The sequence below is a fragment of the Cheilinus undulatus genome, linkage group 5 (genome assembly GCF_018320785.1).
Source record: "Cheilinus undulatus linkage group 5, ASM1832078v1, whole genome shotgun sequence".
NCBI lineage: Eukaryota > Metazoa > Chordata > Actinopteri > Labriformes > Labridae > Cheilinus > Cheilinus undulatus.
Window position 1 is genome coordinate 33,003,471 of NC_054869.1, and position 24,712 is coordinate 33,028,182.

Sequence of the window (24,712 nt, forward strand, 5' to 3'; positions counted from 1 at the left end):
ATGTCATTACTGTCAAAATCTGAGACTAATATTTAAAATGGTCTGTACATAGTGTTCATTATTGTATATAAACACATGTGCTATATGTATAGTTTATAAATTTCTCTTTCCTATAATAATAATGTTTTATTTGCAATTCTGTTTTTTGTTAGACTTCTGCTCTTTGCTATTCTGCTGCTCTAAGTGCCTTGAATCGCCCCCCTGGGGACAAAAACGTTTTGAATTGAATTAATTGAATTGAATTCAGTTTAACAGAAAAAAAACAAACTGGCCTTTGGAGCTCAAAAGTGCTCAGGCACAGTACAGATTACCTAATTTGAGTGTGCCCTTAAATCTTATCTCTTAAATCTTTTCTCTGAGGTGTTTCAGGAATTTAAGACTTATGGCTACAATTTGTTTTTAAAGATACTCGGCACAAATCTGTACCCTCTGAAATCATACGCTGTTTAATTAAAGAGAAAAAAACACATTATTATCTTCACAAATTAAGACTTATAGATCAATTTCTGATAACAAAATAGATAAAACTGTACAGTAAACATGCATGCAAACTAAAAAGCTAATTATGTGCAGGAATAGAAAACAGTGGGGTAAAAAGCTCTTTTAATGACTGAGTTGCATAACTGGAAACATCATATGTTTTTGTTTGACTGTGCGTGATGTTCTTACTCATAGAAAGCGACCCGAAGCACGTCCTGCATTACAGCCCTCTGAGGAGGACTTGCGGTCAGGCGTGGCACACCATCCGCTTGCTGAAAGAGGACTGGCAGAGACTGCAGCAGGGACAGAAAGCTGCCATGTAAGACACACAAATGCCTCTACTTTAACTTTTGTTGTATCAACATTAGTTAAATAAAATCTCTGTATGTTTCTTTAAGCATGAGCCTGCTGAGACACAACTCCTCACTGTCCAGACAGAAGATTGAGATGGTGTCCATGCATCAGAGACTCATGGCTAAGCTGGACTTCTTCACCACCAGTCTTCACATAGACATGGACAAATACCAGGAGCAGACAACCACTGGGATCAGTACTGTGTCACAAAAACATGTTTGTAGATAGCAGGAAGCTTACTCTACAGTTGCAGCTAATCTTTCCTTTAATCGTAATCATTTATAGTTTATTTGGATGTTCAGTTTACCTCAGGAGGTCCAAACACTTCAGTGTCAGGGACAGTTTATCTTTCTGTTTACTAATGTTAGTCGTTTACATTTTCTAGCATCAGAGAAACTCCTTGGCGTGTGGAGGGAGATGGAGCAAACAGCTATCAGCTGTGGTCAGGTAGCGTGTTTCTGCATGTGCATATACTTGTTTGAGTATGCTTTTAAAAGATTATAAACCAATGTGTGGATGTCTGTAGGCGAAGGTGAGTGAACTGGAAGAGGAGATGTTGTATCTGCAGCAGGACATCATGGATGTGCAAAGACAGCCATGGAGGAGTGGAGAGGCTCTGGATACCCTGTAAGCCTGAACCAAACTTCACTATAAAAACAGCTCAAATAAATCCTGTAATCATGGTGGATTTTCTTTCTTTCCCCTTTTTATTCCTCAGGGAAGGAAAAGGCATGGAGCTGTTTCGTAAACTCAGAGAGAAACCCCGAGGTTAAGACAGCACGCATGTGTTCTTTTTTTACCTTGCACTCATGATGGTGATTTCGTGTGAAAATAAACTTTCTTCTTCCTTTTCCTCCCTGTTCAGACCAGAGAGGTCCAGGGGACAGTCAGGAGGTGGTGCGCCTGGTCCTTCAGGCGGTGCAGTTTTATGAGAGGAAGCTCAGAGACTTCTACACCCACCTCAGGTAAAACACACACAAAATAACCCTGGAAATTATTGCATCTATACTGAAATGAAGAGCAGATTTACAAGAAAGACTTAACCTTAATGACTCCATTATACTGCTTTGTAGAGCAAAGTTTGTTACTCTCAATAGGCTCAGTCCAGTGGTGGAAGCAGGATGTTTGAGGGACTGAAAATAATAAAAAGTGTATCTGCTATATGGGCACCAGTGCACCAAAAGTAATCATATGCTGTATTTAAAAAGTGGAAAATCCTGGATAGTACCAGTACAGCTTTGCAGATAAGCCCATGAAATTCTGAGGGCACACCGGGCTGGCAGATTTATCTGCAACTTTTCAGTTATTTCCAAAATATAAATATAGCATGTTATTCCCCACAGAAAGCTCTGATCCTCGGGTTACTGACCATGTAAAACATTTCAGGGTAAATCCACCACAGCAGCCACAATTAATGCATTTTTTAGACAACAAACAATCAATAATATAAAAGACACAGCTCACCATAATAAGCTCTCCTGTTCTCTCCTGATCATAATATTCCACGATCAAATACAAACCGTTTGCATCAGAAAGAGTCAACACAATCTAGATTGAGTCAGATACTTAGTCCAAAAACACAATTTCATCCTTAAAAATCCATGGACTGTCGTTTGCGGCGGTGTTTGAGCCATGCGGTGTTTCCCCATCTCCCTGCAAAAACTACGAAAAGAGGATATTTTTAAACACAAAATTAACGCTTTTAAATATCACATTTGTGTTACTTTTTTCACTGAATAAGTAGTTTAAATGTCAGACATGCATAAAATGAGAATAAACGAAAAATGATCATTTTGAAGAAAACGACTTTGTATCCATTTTTCTCAACCACCGGAATGCTGACTTGCAGGAACTTTATCTGGCTTCGGTCACAAATGTTGCCACACCCCTGACTTTTTCGACATGTTGTCAATTAACGGGAAACAAAAAAAATAAAAACACATGACGCCCCCCTTCTCACCCCTGCAAAAAATTGATTCTTCCAATTAAAGTAGCACGTGCAATTGTTCGACCAATTGGATTTTGGTCGGACATGAGGCCGTTGACCAATTAATCGACCAATCGACTTGAGGCTGTCAGCCCTAATTTTCTCTTCTAGTGTTATCATCTTTGAACCTAAATCAGCTAAGTCTTCATGCTTTGGTCCACTTGAGTTTTCTAGCTACAATCATCTACAGGCCTCCGTTCTGTTCCGTTTCTGGGTAGGAGTTTTTATCCAATTTCACCCTGAATTCTAAGTGGTTAAAATTATGATTGAAAACCTAATGTTGTAGTCCTTTTCTACTTTCCAATATGAATGATAATTAAAAAAACAAATATTGTATTGTTAGAATCACTAGCGATTTTGACAACCTAAGTATAGACAACCACACAGTCTAGAGAAGTGATGCAATCAGTCTGAATCATTAAAAACAAGTGCTGATGACGTATATAAATTTACAGCTGTATTATGATGTCCATATTTAATGTGACAAATTTATAAGACTTAATTAAGAGCATACTGACATGTATTAAAATGTGTTAAAGTCACAGCCTTGTGCTAATGAAAATGGTTTTTTTAAAGCCCATCCAGTCTGTGGTTAGTAATGTCACTAGGTCATAAAAATTTGGCCTCTTTCTTAAATGCTGCACGTCTGGAAGAGGGATGAGATCAATCCATCCGTTAGAGGCGACACTCCTGTTCACAAGCCAGGAACCACAAAAATTCTTTCCTTTTTGAACGTCCTTGTTTGACCATTCTTGTTATGTGTGCTATATGCAGTAAGACTGAGGTGTGCCGTCAGCGTGTGATGGAGCTGCTGCCTAAGGTGGAGGGGGTCGTCCAGAGCATGGCGGAGAGTGGGCAGGTCCTGATGGGTCTGCAGGAGAGGAGACAGAGGGAGCTGTGGTACCTCCTCAAAGTTGCCTGTGTAAGGGTTTAAAAAATACACACAAAGTTTTATTCTTCCTTTAAATGTGTTCATTTATGCTTTATACTGTATTTAGTTATAGTAGTCAAAATATCCAACACAACACAACTCAGTTCTGATGATTTACTCAAAGAGCTCACAGGGGCGCCGGGCTTTGTTTGCTCTGAGGTTGTCAAAATTATATGTGCTCATGTCAGGTAAAATCATGATAAGATACTTCATATACAGTTTATACAATATTTTTTCCCCAGCTTCTCTGTGATACAAGGAGGGGGGGCTCCAAGGAAAAATGGTTGGGTAACACTGATGTAGACCCTGCTGTTACGGTCCATCCTTAATGGAGTTAGATAGAGATTGTATACGAATTCAAAGTTTTTTTTACAGCAGTACAACATTTTTTTCTTTCTTAGGGGAGGAAGGGGATGCTCAGATTTTATTATATATAAGGTGGAGGGCTTCCAATGTAAAATTGGGAACTGCTGGTCTTTGGTCAAGACTTCCAGAGTGTTTTCTTTTTTTTAAATACAGCTTCCCCAAATCTCCTGTCCCTCTGACGCTAACGACTTCTCAGTTCCTGTTATATTTCAGGGAAGAGACCGAATGATTAAATCCAGAAAATTTTTTGTTGTGAGAAAATAGGAAACTGAAGCTGCACTGAATAGCCTAATAACAGCAGAAGATGGTTCAGTACAGTGTTGTATTCGAGTCACCAAACCTCGAGTCTGAGTCGAGTCCCGAGTCCCTAGTGTTCAAGTTCGAATGGAGTCTGAGTCACCAAAGAAAAATCCGAGTCGAATCCGAGTCAAGTCCTCTTTATCTGAGTCTGAGTCAGGTCGATTATTTCTAAGCCATTTCAGCTTTACAGGTGGGCTACGCTGATGTGTTTTATTAGTATATGTATTTCTTCAACTTTTTATCTAAAAGGCTAGAGGAGCTGTTACACTCTTCATCGCTAATGTTAGTTATATTAACAGAATTCTGAACTCATGCTTAACATCTATCTTGTACTAAATATTCCTCCTTTAAAATGACTGATTTATTCAGATTTCTCACTAAAAACTAAAATTCCAATTTTCTCCGTGGGACATTTAAACACATCATAAAAGGGTCTTAACTTCGTCCCCCCCTTCGATACTCTAAAGTCTGAGTTGCCATAAACACATCATAATTTTACTGTGTGTCACCTCGTTTAGCTTACTAATCAGCATTACCTCACCGTTGTTAACACAGATTTCAACGTTGGATGATATTTTTAACTAACGGGCTCACTACAAGGTTTAAGAGTTTTTATCACTCTGTCCAAGACTGAGGATTACTGTACAGCAGCAACAGCAGCTAATATGATGAGACTGAGCAGCTGATAGAGATTTTCAACGATTCAGAGGTAGGCTGGCTGCATTTTAGTTTAATTTCTTGGCATGCAGCCGAACGCACACACCGGGCGCTGCATGAACACTGATCAAGTTATGAGAAGTTTTCACACAAAAACAACAAATATTACAGAATAAAAAAAGTCTTCAGTAAAAAAGGTTTGAGTCCTCCTCTTCATCCTCAAGTCCAAGTCCTGGACTCGACTACTACAAGACTGGTTCAGTGGTATTTACCTCATTTCAAGAATACCTTGAAAGTTGAAATGCAGAGAGTAAGAGGTTGTAACAAACCAGGACATTTAGATTCATACCTGAATGTGTGGTTTTTTTAATGAAGTGATTCATCTTGTCCCCTGCAGAGTAAAGTTCGCAGCCCGGTCTGTGGGAGTCCTGACGGTTTAACAACCCCCTCCTCAGTGCCTCCCTTACTGACCCCCAGACCCAGCTTACAGCAGTCGTAAGTGCATTTTCACCCAGGCACACAGACATGCACACGGATATGAGACAAAATATTAAAAGAGAAGAAAACTACCCTCTTCTGTATCAGACTCCTGGAACTAGAATCCTGTAGATTTAATTATTAGCTATCAAGTTGTAACCATTCATAAGCTACCAAAATGTGAAACAATGCTATATGCTCCTGTAGAAGATGACAACTGATGAATTATCAACCTTAATCTAAGAATGGCATTCTCAGTCTTGGGGAAAATAACACTACCACTATCCTTGTGTGTGGCAATAACATTTCTGATCGGTGAAGCCTGATGTTACTTGAAAATTCAGGCTATTGCCTGCTACCACAGAAGGTAACAGCAGGTAGTAACTGTAAAACTTTGTGGTGACTAAAGCTGGCACCATATACAGGTGCATCTCAACAAATTTGAATATCGTGGAGAAGTTAATTTATTTTTGAAGTTCAATTAAAAAAGTTAAACCCATAGATATATACCCATATTATATAGATTCATTACACATGGCGTGAAAAATTTAAGTTGTTCTTTCTTCAAATTTTGATAATTATGACTTACAGTTAATGAAAACCAGAAATGAGAAGTATGTTCATTTGTAAGCACTCGATGCTTGGTTGGGGCTTTTTCATTAATTACTGCATCGTCACCTTCTACCAGATCAGCCAATACAGATAATTAAACTGCTGTGTCCTGGTTTCGATCTGTAGAGGGCAGTCGCTCTGCATATCTCTGTCACAAAACATAGCATTAATTACCCTGTTTCACATGTCAAGTTATGTACCCTAACAGATATTAGTGCTACTTCATAGCCACACACAAAGTTTTTAGCTTTAAAAAAGTCTTGGAGTTTATTTATTTTTTATAAACTTGTGTTTGTCTACAGGGATGAGTGTCTGGTGGAGGAAAACAGGACATTTGAAAGTCGACTCCAGAGTTTGCTGCACGACACCATCCAGGAGTCAGAGAACAGTATGGAGGTACAAACACTCAAACTCATCTTTTCCTGAAGTCAGAACAGTGTGATATTAATTTTAAAAAATGTTTTTCCTGTTTTGTGTTGTTTTATTTTAGGTGTTGAGTGAGTGGACCTGGCTGCAAGGAGGGCAGAACTTTTCCAGTGACCTCTCCTAATAGGGTTCAGTTCTCTTCTCACAACAGTACTCTACTGCCTCCATGTGGATAGGATGTCAAACTGCACGGGAGGAGGCAGTCACCTGTTGAGTAATGTGAATGGAGTAAAAGATGCTGGCACATATTTGCTTAGGGGAGTAAGAGAGTAGGTACTGACCACTGCTATTTGTATTTTAAACCAAACCTTGAACCCCCTACAGTAAATTTATCAGTTCTGGAGAAATTACTAAAGACCTAGTTAAAGACCTGGGACCTAGTTATTTACCCATAACATAATGACAGTTTTGGGTATAATAAGCATGTAACACATTTAAATAAGATTATTGTAACAATCGTTATTGGAGAATTAGAAGCTGCTAACAGAATGTAAAATAACTTTTCAAATGTCAAGCTGAATTTCCTTTTAAAACATGACCTTAAAACAGCTGACACACATGTAATGCACATTTTCTCCAAAGGTTAACAAGTGACAGAGTTGATGAATGTAAATAATGTTTTGCCAAGAATAAGACAAAAGAATTCGCTGATGTTTAAACTACATATATATTTAAATTTTATCTTGTTTTTAAGACTTGGGAGTTTTATTCTACTCTAAAGATAGACTTTCTGCCTTTGTTACAAAATCTTAATGTATTTGTCTTTATTTTGTATTGAATGGCAATTTTTAATGCAACTTTTCTTTCAGAAAGACCTTGAATGAATGATGTTTTTTAATGGTAAAAAAAAAAAAAAAAACGGTCTTGCCTGTAAAACTGAGAATGTGATACTTTATATTTTTGATACTACATAAATATGTGATTTGGACAGTCAAATAGAAAAATGTCAAATTAGATGCAATAGTTACAGATGATGTGAATCCCATACTGTATGAGGAGGTAACATGGGTTATAGTTTCACTTGCCACAATTAAGACGGTTTACTCTCTTCAGCGGTACAATATGAAAATAAATTGGGTTATTCATGGTCTAAATCTCTATTTTTAGACGTTTCCCTCTTTCTTGAAACTATGCAATTTTAAATTAGTTTTCAAATGTATGTTTATGAAAAAACTGTGAAAGTGAGCACAAACTAATTATTTTGATAAATATAATACATGATCTTTTTTCATGACACTTGAATTGAGCTCTAAGTGCTTCAGCCATAAAAACAGCTGCTGCAACCATCTGGAGGTAGTTTTTACTACGCATTCACCGACCACTTCATTAGGTATACCTATTCAGCTGCTCATTAGTGCAAAAATGTAACCACATATAGTACTATGAAGGAAGGCTTAAATGGCAAGTAAGCCTGTCTGCAGGCACCATCAGGCAGGAAGGAGGACTGACACAGCCCCGGTATTCCCCACATATTGCCAGGGGAATGGGAAAATTATCTGTTGAAAAAATAACATAGTTGATACCTTTAAGGCAGAGTAAGGGGTGGAGTAAGCACAGCATTGGGACCATCTGGGCGGGTAGCAAATAGTGCCCCTGGTCATGCTGTGGATGTCCCAAGGGCCCAAAAACTGCCAGAGGTCTTCAGGCATAACACAAGGGGTAAGAAGGACTAGACTAAAGAGATGCTGTCGAGCTTGACTTTGGATGCTGACCTTGAGGTCCTATGATTAATCCTTAGCGCCCTACATACCTACAACTTACACATATGACTGTATAACTAATCACATGGCAGCAACCAATGCATTTAAGCATGCAGACATTGCCAAGATGATCTGCTAGTGTTCAAACCAAGCATTAGAATGAGGAAGAAAAGGGATTTAAGCGACTTTGAACATGCCATGGTTGACAGTACCAGACAGGTTGGACTGAGTATTTAAAAAGAAAATGCTGATCTACGGGAATTTTTACCCACAACCATCTCTAGTGTTTACAGATGATGTTTAGAAAAAGAACATATTCAGTTCATTTGAGACCACACCACAAATGTTTGTCAGCCCTGAAGAAGACCAGTTTGGTCGAAACATATTGGCTTTTTAATGATTTGGCCATTACAATAAAGGCTTTTTAGTATTTCTTTCCTCATTTGCTCATTTTGTTGTTTGGAGTGCCTGGTTTTCTCCTCTTTTTTGGACAGTTTTTCCCCCCTGTTTTCCAAGAGCACCAAATTTTGGTTTATTATTTAAGCACCTTAGTCATATTGAGCAGCCAGTCAACCTCCCTCTTTTGCTGTCAACATATTCAGTGAGTTGCAGTTCTCTAGGCCAAAAACCTGGATGATGGCAGAGGTCAGATCAGTCCAAGACGATTAAAGGCTAAAATATGCATTCTGATGCAGCATATTGTCTTGACCTTGTCTGAAAGCATAAATACATGCATTGCTGCCAAGTGACTGATTAATGAGATATTTCTGTCTACAAAGAAATTGAACAGGTGTACCTATTGAAGTAGTCATGAGTGTATAACGATGACACAAGGTGATGAAATATGTAAAAAATGTGCCTACTTTTTTGGTGTTTGTGTTAATTCTCTTTGTTTTTATGAAATTAGGTTTAGAAAATGTGAGACATCTCTATCATAATTTAAAAACAAAGCTGACAGTTATTGACATTATTATTTTACTTTCCTGGTAGTAGGCTTTTCTTTCTTTCTTTTTCAATTGCTTTATGTCAATGAAAATAAAAAGGATGACATGAATATCATAGTGTTTAACATTCTTTATTCCTTTAATTGAATAAAATCAGTTTGAGGTCCTAACTGGCGACTAAGTCTCCTATACAAAGCACAGCACAGATCAAGTGAAATGTAGTGGTAAAGGTTGAACAGGTACAGGATGTGAAACCAGACAGAGGTGACATACAGGACCTAAAAAATAGGCATTTAGGCAACTGAAGGTCCACAGTACAAAACTGTGTTATTGAGGTTTAAATAGTGAACTGAAGTCAGTCCACGTGGTCTGAGAGGGATCAGCTGCTCTGTCTTTATTCCCTCCAGGTTTATTGCATCTGTTTAGTGTCTCTGTACTCGCCCATTTGACACTGAAAAGTCAAAAAACTTCCCTCAAGCCTTAAAAGCATGCAACAGAACCAAAATACACCAAAAAAAGCATTCTCTACTATATTATTAATGTCTAAAACTTAGACTGAGCTGACCACACATTCAAAATTAAAAGGTGCATTGAATCCTTGTTTAGAAAGATAAGATAAATCTGACACACATGAAGGCTTTATTTAAATTGCACTTTTATCCTGTCAGTGTGGTCAGAAGTTGCACATCATCTGGAGGTTTTGCATTCATTTCCTGCTGATAAATCTTTATATCTGATGTTTTCTGACAATATATGCTCTCAAGTCAGCAGTGTGTGACCAGTAAATAATGTTTATTTTAAAAAATAATGTTTGAATCCTTGAAAAGTTACAGTACTGGAGGTCTTGGAGGCTGCGTAGGGTTTCAGGGTTAAGGCCAAAGAATGTGTGCGTATGTGTTTAGGACTCAGAGGAAAGATGTGTTTACGTGTCACTGAGTGGACCTTTTCCATGTTTTCACATTTGGGCTCTTTAATCATCTTCTTCCTGTGTTGCTTCTCTCCTCTTTTCTTGACTGTTTTCTCCCATGATTCCTTATGCCTCCAGCTCAAAACCCATGCCCACTTTGTGTCCGCCACCGTTCACGTTCTTCCCATCAATCAGACCAGAGAGGGTGAGCTTCACTCCTGCAGGAAAGAGGATCAGATTATGCATGAAGTCATCACACCTGTATGGTTTGGATTGTTGGTAAGAGGATAAAAACAATCATCAATAGCTTACCTGGCCTGAGGGTTTGTGTGTATCCAACTCCAACAAGGCAGGCATTGTCAACTTTGGCCTGTGAAGAGAGAAAAACAATGTGGGAGAGATCATTTACAAGACATAAGGAGACAGAAAAATAAAAACAGGGAACAATATGATACTTTCTATCAGATACTATACAAATAAATCAATTTTCTAAAACAGAACGTGAGAAAAAAGTTCTGAAAAAAATTTTTCTGACTGATCTCAACCACTTTGTCTCAAACGCTAAAAAGACTTTTCCTTATGCAGTTTTTGGAGTTTGAAAAATATATTTTGAATTTTTGTCTGGATTATATTGATGTTATGCAGTGCCTATTAAAGGTATACAACCCCTTGGATATTTTAAACTTTCATTTATTTTATAAATAAATCATGGTCAATATTATTTGACTTTTTTGACCAAAAACAAGAAAAAAGTGGCTGACCTAATTCAAAAGAGCTCCAGCCAATTTATCCTAGTAGTCTTGCAATAAGTGAAATGAGGATCACCTGAGTGCAGTGAATGTGTCTCAAGCGATTGTAGTATAAAGACACCTGTGTCAGGAAGGTCCAGTCACTACTTAATCAGTATTTCTAGCTACTATTACACCATGTAGACAAAAGAACACTCCGAGCAACTCAGAGGAAAGGTAACTGAAAAGTAAAAGTCAGGGGATGGATACAAAAAAAATGCATGGCACTGAACATCCCCCCGAGTCCAGTTAAATCCATCATCAAAAAACGGAAGGAATATGGCAAGTGTTAATCCTCCTAGACCAGGCTGCCCTCACAAACTGAGTGACTGTGCAAGAAGCAGAATAAAGAGAGAGAGGCCACCAAGACACCTATGACTACTCTAAAGGAGTTAAAAGCTTCAGCAACTGAGATGGGAAAGACTCTGTATGCAACAACTGTAGCCTGGGTTCTTCACCAGTCTTTATGGGAGAGTGGCAACCAGAAAGCCACTGTTGAAGAAAATTAAATAAATGTAAACTAGAGTTCACCAAAAGGCATGTGGGCGACTCCATGGTCATGTGGAAGAAGGTTCTTTGGTCTGATGAGACTAGAATGGCACTTTTTGCCATCAGAAAAGACACTATTTTAGGACACTAAACACTGCACATCACCACAAACACATCATCCCCACTGTGAAGCATGGTGGTGGCTGCATTATGCGGTGGGGATGCTTCTCAGCAGCCAGCTCTTGGATTTTGAGATATGCTGCCTTTTTTAAAATTATAAAACAGGATCAAATCTCAACATTTTGTTGGACTTTAACTCAAATTACACTTAATTGTTCTCTACCCACTGTCAACTTGAGTTTCATAGGGGTGCTTTTAATCTATTCATTCAACAAGTCTCCAAACATTTGAAGTAATTTCTTACAGACAGGGAGGCATCCTTATCCAGCTGGTATTTTGCTCCAATTCCAAAGCGTGTGTTGTTGCTGCCAGCTGTCCAGGCCAGTTGGACCGCTGTCTCCAGGTTGCCATTCACCTTTTGGTAAATGGAGCCACCAAACTCTGTGCCGTCATTACTGAAACAATACAGAGAAGAGACATGAATAAACAAGGTGAGCTCTAGTCTGATTTCGCGTTTCATCCTGGTGAACGTTTCCTTTACGGATGCATCACTTCCACTTCCTGTGTCTCTGAGGTGCAGTGACTCACACGCTGGTGTGAAGCTGGAAGTCTCCGGCTTTGTATCCCAGGGCGAAGTTGTTCTGGGTCAGTTTAGATTTGGCGGTGTCAAAAGCAAGCTGGTAGCCGGCCAGCCAGCCCTCGTAGCCAAGCACAGCAGCCCCGTGGACGGTGGGTCCAGCCATGTCAAAGTCCAGGTCACAGCCAACGTTGACATACTCACGCTTGTAGCCAGTCTTCAGTTTGGCACTCTTCTTACTACAGAAACAAGGAAATTAAGGAGGTAATGTCATAAAATTCCCGAAATATTTTAGTTTATTTTACAGCTCAAGAAGTATTAAACCATGCTTGGGCTTAATCCTCAAATAATAGTTCCTTAAGTTCATCTTCCCTCATCTTATTTATTCACTTTTGCATTTTTTAAAGACTTAAATCTACTAATCATTAGCAGGATAGTTCTTACCCAGTATTAGGCACAAACGATGTGTCCAGACTGAGCTTCAGGCCTTTTGCCAGCTATAGACAGACAACCAAACACACCATGAGCCTGTGACTCTTTTAAAAGTGGATTTACTGTTGTTTTGAAAAATCTAAAGGACTTTTTTATACTCTACCTGGTCCTCAATGGTGATTTCTGTGGTGAGAGTGTTGTCTGTGTTCCACTTCTGGCTGAAGTTAAGGCCTAGATCGCTCACTTTGTACTTGGTCTCCAGGTGGCCACCTGACTTTCCTGTATCTGTGTTGTTGGAGCCAGAGGTGTTAAACTCCTACAGGATAAAGCATAAAGAGATTGGTAGGCAGTCATGGATTGGGAATGATTTGGGAAAGGAAACAGGAAGAACATTGCAGCTTGAACAACAAAATCCAAAACTAGAGGCAGACGTAGCTAGAAGGACATACAAAGATTTTTCCTCTGCCACACAATCCCTCTCAGGTTTGCATGGCTGCTATTTAACTTAAAAACTACACCTTTAAGATGGAGAAGTAAACCGGGAAGGAATAGTGAAAATATGGGCAGGACTGTGAGGGAGAGGTTGAGTTTCAGTGCTGTTAATGGCTGCAGCAGCTTGGTGTAAATGTTGACACTTGGACAAACTAGTTGGCACAAAGCCTGCACAAATTGTCTGCACACAAACACGTAACTGGTACCACTGGCTTACCCTGCTGTGTACCTGTGTTTAATCACTACATACGCATAAGCACACTCTCTCTTACCATCTGACATCAACGTCCAAAGAAGAAAGCAGAAAAAAGGAGAGAAGAGAGGAAGTTAGAGAGGATCACCCAGAGTTTTCATGCAGACATTTATCAGCTCACTACGGAAAAGAAAGCGGCTACAGAGAGCAGAAAACTGTGAGTTTGGTTGCAGTGGGAATACTTTTACAGCATTGTTTTCCAATAAGGTTTGAGGCATGTGTGGATCTCCGTATACAAGCAATAATTATGGCGTTACCATGGCAAAAAGGACACGCAGCATGTCTGGAGCACACTAAACCTCTGTTATGATGCAACACGTTGCTTGAGGGGAAAGAGTTGGGTGTAAACTCGTCTGTCAGACTGTTTCTTTGCTGACTCTGAAGGTCAGACCAAGTACATGTCAGGCAGCAAACACAGTCTGACATGAGGTGCTGTAAGGCCATGAGTCAGCCATCACATCTACTCTGCAGAGCTGAGGGAGAGGCCTCAACATGCAATACATGAGGAAGAAAAAGACAACAGAGGTACTCACAACACCACTCTGAGACTTGGTCTTAACGTCCAGCTTGAGAACGCCATATCCTGCAGAGAAAGGAAGTTGGGAGATTCAAAAGAACAGACAAGGTGGAATAATAACTCACATCCTTTAACTTCACAGCATGGCTCTCAAACAGCTGTAGTTAAAATAAACAGGCTGTATTTAAAGTTAAAGAGTGTAAAATGGTTTCTGAAATTAACACTACTGCATACAGAGCAAACACATGAAGCATTCACTTACCAAAGCCCTTGCCAAAGATGTCTTTGGCAGATTTTCCCAAGTCTGAGTAGGCAGGGGGGACGGCCATTGTGCCTGAGGAAGCAGAACTGTATTAAAAATGCAGCCTTCACTAAATCAGACCACCTGAAACAGGGATTGGCAACTTGGTTTGGAAAGAGTTTAAAAGTTATTTTATTCTTACTGCTAGAGGAACACATTTTAAGACACTGCTGGTCTGTCTTTATTGGATAATAATAATTACTTACATTTAAACAAAAAGAGACCAGATAGGGCTTTTGGGAACTCCGACAACACATCCCCATTGATTCAAAATGTATCAGTCCAACATTTTTATTGTTTCAACTCAAATGGTAACAGTGATGCTTCATTTATCAGGCTAGCACACTATATAAGAAATTTGATCTATTTTTAATTGTAATGAATGCGACTGAGAGGAAAGTATTCTTAGGTTATTTCTTACTCAGTGGTTAAGAAAAAGAATCCTGAAATCAGGCAATAATAAACAAATGTTACTTTGACCTAAATACTCACTATAATCTATTTAATAAACACAATTACACATTTCAATCTTTGGTGATTCTGAAAATGTAGCCTATTTTACAGTGTAAGTCCTATTTTCTTAAAATTGTGTAAACCTTTTTAGAAATAATATTAACATCGTAACGAGGCCAACTAAACGTCAACTACTGGTTGGTTTATTGCCACTACAGCACCTGCGCAAAAGCTGTGATGGCAAAAAATTAAAGGGGAAGAAAAAGACAGAGCTAGTCAGGGCATTTAACCCCAGAAATAACCTGTGAACAAAACCCAGAATCTAATTATGTTCTATAATCATTTCTGGGTCTTTCAGGGGCCCTGCCATTTATGTGGTTAGGCCTGCTTGCACATCTGTTTTTAATGCATTTAATAATGCTTCATAAAGGAGTTTAAATTACATCTTATGATATCTACTTATTTCTTCATTCCAGTTTTAAAGGTCAAATATTATGCAAAATACACTTTTTCAGGCTTTTCTAACAAAAATATGTGCCCATGGCCTGTCCACAATCCCAAGAATTAGACCCCCCACCCCCACCCCCCCTTTATCCACCTCTCAGAAAATGTGTGCTGAAACAAGCTATTGTCAGATTTTCCCCTCATGATGTCATGTGGGGAGTTAGCACCGCCCTCAGGTTGGAAGAAAGTTCCACCCTCCTCTCCAGGAGAGCCACTTCTATTAAGCTTCATCCATTTCCTGAGAGGGCCAGAGTCAGACAGCTGATTAACATTTAAACAGCTCGTTCTGAGCAGGGCTGAAACAGAGAGGTTTTTTAGACATGCAAAAATCCAATCTTGGAGTGTTTTTTCAGCAAAAAAAACTTCACAGGCATGGTTTGGGGACCTCTGAGAACAATATAAACTTGTCTTGAAGGGGTAAACTATGTGACCTTTAAAATGGTATAGTTTACAGAAATATTTCTGTTTTCCATGTTCTAATTGATCAATTCTTTAATGTAGACTATGAGATGGTTTCACTATGTTTATGACTTAATCATGGGTGAGTTACATGACGTGCATATTTTTGTGTCCGAATCACATATTTCCTTTAAAAAATGTTTCTGACTCATGTGCATCACTGAGTGAGGAGAGGGGTCACAAGTTGCCCATCCCTGATCAAAGTGACTAAAGAGAACTTGGAAAATGGCAGAGGGCATAATACTATAAAAAGCAATGTTAAAGATTGAAGCAGGAAAGGCCTAGATATGCAGATCTTCATTTTTCTTAGCACAAACAAAGCTCTGAAATCCACATTCTACATTACCCATGGTGTATTCCCCATAAAACCTGCATATCTTTATAATTCTCCAGTTGTGAGACAAACTTTCTGCTTAGATGATGTGTTAAAAAGTCTGCAATTCAATCAAAGATGTTTTAGGCTTTGTCTGTGACATAAATTATATTAAGCCAGAGAAAATTGCGTCAAATGTGAAACTGATGTAAAATTGGTAGGGGGTGGGGGGAGGTAAAAGTCTATTAATAATCATCTTTATTATATCTTTTCATTTTCAGTGTCTTTCTTCTCAGTGTCCTTTTTCCTGAAATATCTGGCTCTAATGTGGACATGAATACTGCGATAATTACTGTTGATTACCTAGAGTTCAGCTCTTTCTTGCATTAGTGTTTATGCAAATGATAATAGTTGGAATGCCCTTTTAAATATTAATGCCTAAAAAGAAAACAAGCTGAATGTCTCTCAAAAACACACAACGCTCTGCACTATTAAGCAATGACACTCAAATGATCAGTGCCCCTTCAGGAAAAACATGCTTCTTCCCAGAAACAGGAAGCATTTACTATCAGATATTAACTAACACACACGCTGAATACATCTGTGCACATATTTTTCTCAGCTGGCAGACCCTCGCCATCTGGCAGGGCCTGTCTGGGCACAGGTGATAAACAGCCTCTCTCCACCCCCACCATGTGAACCATATTGATTACTCAACAGCAATCTATTTGCAAGCAGCAGAGAGACTGTTTAACTAATGGAGGAAGGGACCAGAAAAATGTCTGTTTTTTAAAAAGATATAATAGCCATCTGACAAAGGAATGTTGCATCCAGACTCATTCTTATTTTCATATTAACAGCAGCCCCATAATGCAATGCTTGTGAAGTAAAAAGGATGTAATGTGTATGATGTGTAATGAAATACTACCAAGCCAGTGTAGTAGAGCTAACCTAAGCAGAAGCAGGTTTGGTTAGTCAGCATGTACCACTCCTGCACACCACTGCACTGCACCCAGCTGCACACAGTCATCAGGGTCTCCTGGGTTTATGTATGTGTTCGCTCTTTGCGCATGTGAAGAAGACACTTTTTGACAAGGTGACTTTGTCGGCACATTCAGAATACCCCATATTCACTTAGAACCTAAAACTGGTTAATGATTTACTATTGACTCTGCTCGTCTGTGCTTCTCCCTCCATATCAGCAGCACAAATCACCTTTTTTCAGCAGAGGATGGAGACAAATAGCATGTAGGGGGACACTGGTTAAAGCAGAAAATCAAAATAGTCTGACTACTCAGACACAGTACAATTAATAGAGGGAAGAGATGAAGGTTTACCAGCTAGAGCTCAATCCAGGGACCCTGATGATGTGTAATCTGTCTCTATCTACACACAAACCCCCCACTCACCATGTCCCTTGGGTGCGTGGTGTTCACATGTCACACAGTGGCCTTTGTTCTCAGCCTGCTTGCCATTTCCTGCCTTTTCCTTCTGCACCACCACTCCTTTATCTGCCATGTGTGTCTCTTCAGGGGAGAGAAGTGCAAGGAGGGACAATGGAAAACTTTGGCAAGTAAAGTAGTAGTGTTTGGACAGCAACAGCACACAATATGTGGGTTGTCTGCAGTTTCTGTGTCTCTTCAGCTGCCCTTTCAATGCAAAGAACTGGTCAACTATTGCATCACATTATACAGTCTGTGCACAGGGGTTATGCACATGATGAACATGTGTACTTTGTGCATAGCATTTGAACATGATAAGCACGGTGTGCATCCACAGTACAGCTCAAAGAAATTACATATTTATCAGATAAAGAATACGGATTGGCTCCATGAGGTGAACAATGACGCCCTGATGACCCTTATGGAGGTGTAAAGAAGCACAGCACATCATCAGGTAAGCACCATCTGTCCACAGGTATTACGTCAGCAGGTATTACACATTACAGCAGCAGTGATGTAACTTGATGTTGGTGTCATTACTGCCACGTAACACCATGAGTCCTACTGTTAATATACAGTATTGGATCTAAGGCATTTACTTTTTCACATTCAGACGTATAAAAGTCGGAAGTTGAAAGTATTTATTTAAGGTTTATTTTTGTGCCTTTATTTGATAGAGGAGGACAGTGGAAACAGGGATGAGAGCAGGGGAGAGACATGCGGTGAAGGGCCTCAGGCCGAATTCAAACCCGGGCCGTCCGCATACATGGGGCGTGCGCCTTAACCAATCGGCCACCTGTGCCCCAAGTATTTATTTTTTAAGATTAAGTGTAACTACAACAGAACAGCAACTAAAACACTGATGTATCATCATATTTTGATTTGATTTCATACTCATCAGCCAGTAATTGCTGAATTACACATTAAAGCTTCTTATTATTCCTATAAATTATATTTTTAATGTCTGAAACTGCTACTTAGGGGTGGTAGGAGGGGGTTGTCACCAAGTGTTTCAAATAACATTTCTAAAACAGACTATGTACGCAATGATTGATAAATATGGGTATCATCATAAATTAAAGGCTTTTTGTGAAATACATGACATGTAAAGTACAGGATCAGCAAAAAGATAATACTTTTTGCGCTTAAGTCAACACAAAAGTTTCTCACAGGAACTTTAAGCACTTAGTGAGCAACATTTTGATTCATTTGCAGACATTTTCTAAACTGGCAAATGTAAGTACAACATTTACTGTTTAGCTGTTTTTGGCCTCCACACCCTTCTGAGAGAAAACTTGGTTCTGCTTGCAGTTGGTGGTCTTTCATTAAAGCATTTAAGCTAATCAGACAGCAATCCAACTTTCTCACAGAGAGCGTGTTTTCTGAAATTTGAATGCATACAGATGTGACAGCAACTCTCCAAAAATTATTTTTTAAGTTAGGATGAAACATTTAGTGGCTCATGGCTTTATTTATTATATATCATAGGCACGGTTGGATAGTAGCTTATTCAGTTTACTCAAATTACTGTTAATGAGTAGTGTTTTGGGGAACTTGTGCTTTTTGAGTACATTTTGAAATCAGTACTTTTACTTTCATTTAAGTAAGTTTTAACCAGAGTAACTCTTGAGTACCAAACTCTTGTATTTCCCCCTCTGTTGACGACACAGTAGCACGTAGCGACAGAACGATTCCACTTCCCAAAACAGCAAAAACTGGAGTGATCACTTGGGTTACTGTATGTTTTTCACTCATTTTGATTAAGAAAAACATACATAAAACACAAAAAGGAGCCATTATTAAAAAAATGACACTTGAATGTTTGCATAATGTGCATAAAATCTCTGCCGCTGCAAAAAAAAAAAAAAAAAACTGATTTATTAAACTGGTATTTTGGCAAATTTCAAGTTAAAGAAATATTGCAACTTCTGCAATTTGAAAAATGCAGCACGCCATATTGCAATTTTATCTAATTTGCGATTAATTGCCCAGCCCTATTTCCTTCCACTCAACTTTCTATGAATATGCTTGGATACAGCACTCTGTGAACAACTAGCTTCTTTAGCAATGACCTTTGGTGGCTCACCCTCCTTGTAGAGGGTGTCAATGACTGTCTTCTGGACATCTGCCAAGTCTACAGTCTTCCCCATGATTGTGTATCCTATCGACCCAGACTGAGAGACCATTTAAAGGCTCAGGAAACCTTTATTGAAACCAATATTGAACTTCTTTTGAACTTGAACTTTTTCACAATTATCTAATTTTCTGAGACACTGAATTTTGGGTTTTCATTATCAGTAAGCCATAATCATCAACATCTCAATAAATAAAGGCTTGCAATATTTCACTCTATGTTTAATAATATATGGGTTTCACTTTCTGAAATGAGTGACAAAAAGTATTGAACTTTTTCATGATATTCTAATTTTTGAGATGTACCAGTACTGTTACTGTCTGTGACACTGTTTTTATCTTTGAATTTGAAAAAAAAAGGTTCTCTTGAGTTGTGGGTGCTGCTGGCTTTTTGTGTAGTAAAACATTAAGTAACCTGACTTCACTTCCTGATCACTTCTTGCCCTAAAAAACAAGAAAGCCATGACTGGATGCTGTATCTGAGGCTTAAATGCTTTGGTCCTCATAGCAAATGGACTTCATCAAAATGTCAATGTTAAATTCACATACATATGCTCATTTATTACATTGTTACATGTGAATAGAATTGGTTTGTTGGCCTCATCAAGACCATCTGTGTTTTGATCATAAGTAACTGTGCTGTAAATGTGAGAAAGCAACCATAACTTTACAATTTACACGCTGTAAATCTGAGAAATCACTCAAGAGAAATAACCAAATCTGATCAAAATTTAGTCTGACTTCTGGCTTACCATGAGTCATCATCTTATCCTGAATAACCTAACATATTTACAGCTCTTAAGGTCTCTGTCTTTCTCACCCACAAACACATGACAATAAATCACAGTAGGTGTCAAAATGCCATGTCTGTCTCTGCTGTCGTTCTTCATTTCTCAAACAGTAAGCAAATGTGTGCCAGCTGACCTGCATTTTGCTGACCAAGTGCAATCCCAGGACCGTCACGCCACCTCACAAACAGTCCTTCTCATCCGCCTAACTCCTCCACAACACAGTCCATTTTTGACCCTGTCCCTCCTCCTCGCTTTCATCCCTCAGTCTCTACACTCAGCTCTAAATTTAGCTCAGGTGAACCCAACACTACGGCGCATGTGACAAGGATTTCACTGGGTGTCCTCCTCCAGGTTCAGCCCATTAACCCCCCCTGAATAATGGCTTTATTTATCTGTATTGTGCCTCATTGTTTTATTTATATACAACACTTGATTGTGCTGCAGCTAGGTGACAGTCTTGACTGAGCTCAAAGTCAGCAGATGTGTGTGAAAAGAGAATTGTAACCACACGGTAAAGAGGGTTCTGAAGATGTCAAATTTAAACACAGACTAGCCTGATCTAACGCTGACACTGCCAATTTATTGTGATTTTTCTAATGATCTGTGCAGTTTAGACCAGTGGTTCTCAATGGTGTGGCAAGGCATACTGGTGGGTATGCCTTTGGAATCCGTACAAGCATAATTATAACAACAATAAAACAACAGAAGGTTGTTGTTAGGGATGTTCCGATACCATTTTTTCCTTCCTGATACCAAGGTGTTGGGTATCGGCCAATACAGAGTACTGATCCAATACCAGTCTGAACTTTGAGAACTACCAGTCTGAACAGGATCGGTGCATAAACCTGTGTACTTGCCGATACTGATACCTGCATTTTAAGCAGTATTAGACATTCCGATACAGGTATTGGTACAGCCCTAGTCTTTTATTTTGCATGGATGGGAATATGGTGTGCCTTGAGATTTTGGTGTGGTCATAGGTGTGCCTTGGGCAAAAAAAGGTTTTGAAAACCACTGGTTTAGACAGTGTGCATTTTTTGAAAATTAGTGAGATGTTTTGGGTATTTAAATCAAAGAGTTAACCAATATTGAGTGCCTAACATTGGGTCAATCATTTCATATCAAAGTTATAAAAAAATCTGGTATCCTGACAATGCTAAAATACTGTGGCACAAAAACACAAACTAGGTCTGCAATGTGCATCTACCAGTGAGTATGCATTTTTTTGATACCCATAAAAATGTATACGTCAGTTTCTCAATTCCCAAGCCTTCAATATGTCAAAAATAAAGCCAAATTGAGATGCAAATCAAGATGAACGTTTAAATCTGTGTAAAGTGGTTTAAAAAAAATCTGTATTTTAGGTTTGTTGTATGACAGGCCACTGTGTTATGAAAAACCAGGCCAAATTTCAGTCATGAAAAAACATACCTAAATTTATTAAATTAATCTTCAAATTCATAAAAAAAAATTTGATAGCTGAATCTGCTCTGGGATGGTGTGGGTGTTTCGTTTGAATAAACTGAAGCCACAACCACTGACAAGAAAATCCTCTCAAATTTAAAAAATGCTTCTCTGATCAGAGTGCAGCTGTGTGGCTCCTGACCCTGTGCCAGAGCAGAGAGATAGAAGTTGGGGATTATATTTTCTGTTTTCTGGCACAAATGTCTCCATTAAGGCACTTTTAGTGACCTGTAGGCCATTGCCCATCTGGGAAATTTACCTCACAATGAACAAAAACAAAGCATGTAAGGCTGTTGACTTTCAACGAAGGCAGTGACATCAGCTAGCAACAGACTGAACTGAAATGAACTGCTGGGTTATTTTATATTGTTGTAGTGTTATGGGGGGGGGTTGGGGGGGGGGGGGTGCTATGGTGATGTTTGTCCAGCTCAATAAAACCAAGGAAAGATGTGGCCAACTTTTCAACAGTCTAAATCAAAAACTCAGTCACACATAGATCTCAGTGTTTTACATGTTTACTGTAACCTTATTCCAAAATATCTTGTGTGTTAACACACAAATTTGGGATTTCACTTTACAGGTACTTTACGAGTGGAACTTTTAAAGAAAAAGCCCATTTGTGAGTTTTCTTTACTTTATAAATATTTAGTTATTCATGAAAATAAGTATAGATGATCTAAGTAATAATCTGACATTCATTCAACAGCAAAATTGGGGATTTTGCTGGTTTAAGATGATGCCCCTCTTCCTAGTGATGAACAGATGAAGTTGAAGTAGTTTTCTGAAGTTGAAAACTATAAAATTGTGTAGACAGTTAGTTGCCCAATAGCAACATGACCCTTGGACAAGGTGAAACCATGGCATGTATGTACAGCATATAATGGAAGGAATGTGTATGTGTGAGATAAGGTCAAGTGCAGTCAAGTTACACCTAGACAATTTATAGCCTGGATGTAAACTGCTTGATGTATTGATGCACTTGTTTCATAGTTTCATCTGTCCAGCACGGGAGTGGGAGGTTATGAGGTGAACAGAAACAACACAGTACCAGCTGTCTGGGGGTCATGTAATGCTGGTTGCATCACTCTTGCTGTTTTCCCCCAGCTCTGAAAAACAACAACTCTGGGGACAGATTTTGACCTAATCCTTACAAAAATTAAAACCACTATCATCGTAAAACATGTTAACGTGTTCGGCCTTCATCCAATGGTTTTACTTATTTCCTCAAGCTGACCAAGATGTTTGTTAATAACTAGCCTACTCAGTGTGGGTCCCTATCATCCATGACGTGCGTAAAAGTAGTGCCAAAAGATAGTTTTTCTTAGCAATGTAACGGTCCGTGGACCTTGTGCTTTAAAATAAACTCACAGATAAGAATGTTTTATGGTTTCACGTCCCGTTGTCCCATCAGCGGACGAGTTTGTTTTATTATATGCCAGATGCGTCCAGCTCTGCCTTCTTTGTTCCTGCGACTGTGGACGTCTGGTGTGTGCACAGGGGGGTCTATTACCACTGAAAATACTGACAGCAAACCTCCCATTACAAAACGAATCCTTTCTCCCTTTTCAATGTTGCACTACAGTTTATTTCTCAGTATTCTATTTAAAGCATTTAAAGAGAATGTGAGCACCGCTGTGTCTGACAGAAACCATCCCAATTTGAAAAAAAAAATCCTCCCCGAGTGGAGACAAGTTTTGAGGCAGTTAAAACGTGAATTTAGGGGAACTAGAAGGATACACAGGCCTGAACTGGCACTTAAACCACCCTGTCGGTCCCGCAGCTACACTCCCACCTCTTTATGTGTGACTCATATTTGCCTGAGAGTCAAGCCACACTGACAACTGCGAAATCACCATGCAGATAAAACAACATAAAAGCAAAAACTTTTCTACCCACAAATCTGTTTAAGTTCCCTTTACTTACCTTTATTTTCAGGAGGAGCGTGCAGTTCCTAACCACAGTTGGGTGCAGCGGGGCACAGTGAAGGAGAAAGCAGAGTCAAGCACACTGAGCACGCGCAAGTCAGACCTCCGGTCGAGGGCGGGGCCGTTGTGTAATTGACATTGAGCAAAAAAGTTATACCTTTTGTAAATGTTTAACATGTGTGTATTGTCATCGTAGACCCTAACAGATGTGTTGGACCTGTATGTGAATCGTTTCTTGAAGGCCGTTGTTTCCAAACATCATTTCCCTACCTAGTCATTGTTATGATGGAATTATTTTATATGTGATTGCTTGATTAGTGATAAAATTGTCTAGTAACTATATAAAACTGGACCCTGCCTTTTACCACAAACTGTCATAAAAAATCACTTAAATACATCTTTTGATAGTGTTGATGCTGTATCAGCTTAAAATGTTTAAAACTAAGTTCATAAGTAATGTGAATACAATCACTGCAATTCTAAATATTATGATTCATTTTAAAGTTTCATATCCTTCAGGAAGGGCAAACAGCAAAAACAAGCACTGAGGAGAAACTGCAATTGTTTTGATGTAATTTGACTCCAAGACCACTCGGGGGCAGTGACCTACAGCCAACATCCCTGACAGGCACAACGTCAACAACTAATAACACTGGGTTTTGTTGTCCAGAAGTTCGCCTGCCAGGCAGACCGTATTCTAAAAGGGATAAAGTTGTTTCCCCGTCAGCCCTAACAATTTAATGATTCGTTTTAAAATCTTGTAAAACATTGTTAAAATAAGGGAAATGGTCTGTGTTCTGGTTGGGGAGTCTTAATAAATAAGGAGCAGGTGTTTAGTAAACCTGTAAGGCATATGACAGGGATTAAATTTCACATAAGCATTATCATAGAATTGTACTTGCTAGAGCTGATAGCTGCTTTGAGGTAGGTAAACAATAGTTTAAAGTAGCGACCTGGTTTACCTAACAAACCCTTAATTCGTTGTTATCAGGGCCAAGGGCTGTAACTGGTTTTATTTGTTTTTATCACTGGTATGGAAATTCCTGCTGTATTTTTCTGCTTGTCTCTATACCAATACATCATTCTTTTAACAAACGCTGACTGCGAAATGCTTGATT

At 39.0% G+C, this 24,712-nt stretch overlaps 2 protein-coding genes across 5 annotated transcripts in view; one reads left to right on the forward strand and one right to left on the reverse strand.

Annotated features, from left to right (window-relative positions):
- Positions 1 to 7,684, forward strand: part of ikbkb (inhibitor of nuclear factor kappa B kinase subunit beta) — a 33,777-nt gene extending 26,093 nt beyond the window's left edge. The window contains exons 13-22 of the mRNA XM_041788283.1: positions 676 to 799; positions 879 to 1,030; positions 1,220 to 1,281; positions 1,361 to 1,461; positions 1,553 to 1,602; positions 1,700 to 1,799; positions 3,596 to 3,743; positions 5,473 to 5,570; positions 6,467 to 6,560; positions 6,655 to 7,684. Of these exons, the coding sequence (XP_041644217.1) occupies positions 676 to 799; positions 879 to 1,030; positions 1,220 to 1,281; positions 1,361 to 1,461; positions 1,553 to 1,602; positions 1,700 to 1,799; positions 3,596 to 3,743; positions 5,473 to 5,570; positions 6,467 to 6,560; positions 6,655 to 6,714 (989 nt within the window). The 3' untranslated portion in view covers positions 6,715 to 7,684. The remainder of the gene's footprint in view (positions 1 to 675; positions 800 to 878; positions 1,031 to 1,219; positions 1,282 to 1,360; positions 1,462 to 1,552; positions 1,603 to 1,699; positions 1,800 to 3,595; positions 3,744 to 5,472; positions 5,571 to 6,466; positions 6,561 to 6,654) is intronic.
- A 1,670-nt stretch (positions 7,685 to 9,354) lies between these two features.
- vdac3 (voltage-dependent anion channel 3) lies at positions 9,355 to 23,703 on the reverse strand. 4 transcript variants are annotated; one of them, XM_041788285.1, is made up of 11 exons: positions 23,593 to 23,703; positions 17,249 to 17,365; positions 14,072 to 14,143; positions 13,826 to 13,875; positions 13,312 to 13,314; positions 12,711 to 12,863; positions 12,560 to 12,612; positions 12,127 to 12,354; positions 11,843 to 11,993; positions 10,454 to 10,511; positions 9,355 to 10,359 (listed from the first exon to the last, which is right to left on the reverse strand). In XM_041788285.1, exons 2-11 carry the CDS (start codon positions 17,355 to 17,357, stop codon positions 10,268 to 10,270), a joined length of 969 nt encoding a protein of 322 aa, XP_041644219.1. In that variant the 5' UTR covers positions 17,358 to 17,365; positions 23,593 to 23,703; the 3' UTR covers positions 9,355 to 10,267. The 4 variants fall into 4 exon arrangements, with proteins under 4 accessions (XP_041644219.1, XP_041644221.1, XP_041644220.1 ...); XM_041788287.1 differs by lacking the exon at positions 17,249 to 17,365; XM_041788286.1 differs by lacking the exon at positions 13,312 to 13,314.
- Positions 23,704 to 24,712: the final 1,009 nt, after the last annotated feature.

Excerpts from the sequence above, each read along its gene's own strand:
- vdac3 (XM_041788285.1), bottom strand. The coding sequence starts at position 17,357 with ATGGCAGATAAAGGAGTGGTGGTGCAGAAGGAAAAGGCAGGAAATGGC. Across the intron at positions 13,876-14,071 it reads CATCTTTGGCAAGGGCTTTG|GATATGGCGTTCTCAAGCTG; the intron begins GTAAGTGAATGC and ends CTTTCTCTGCAG. Across the intron at positions 10,512-11,842 it reads ATAAGGATGCCTCCCTGTCT|GCCAAAGTTGACAATGCCTG; the intron begins GTAAGAAATTAC and ends CTCTCTTCACAG.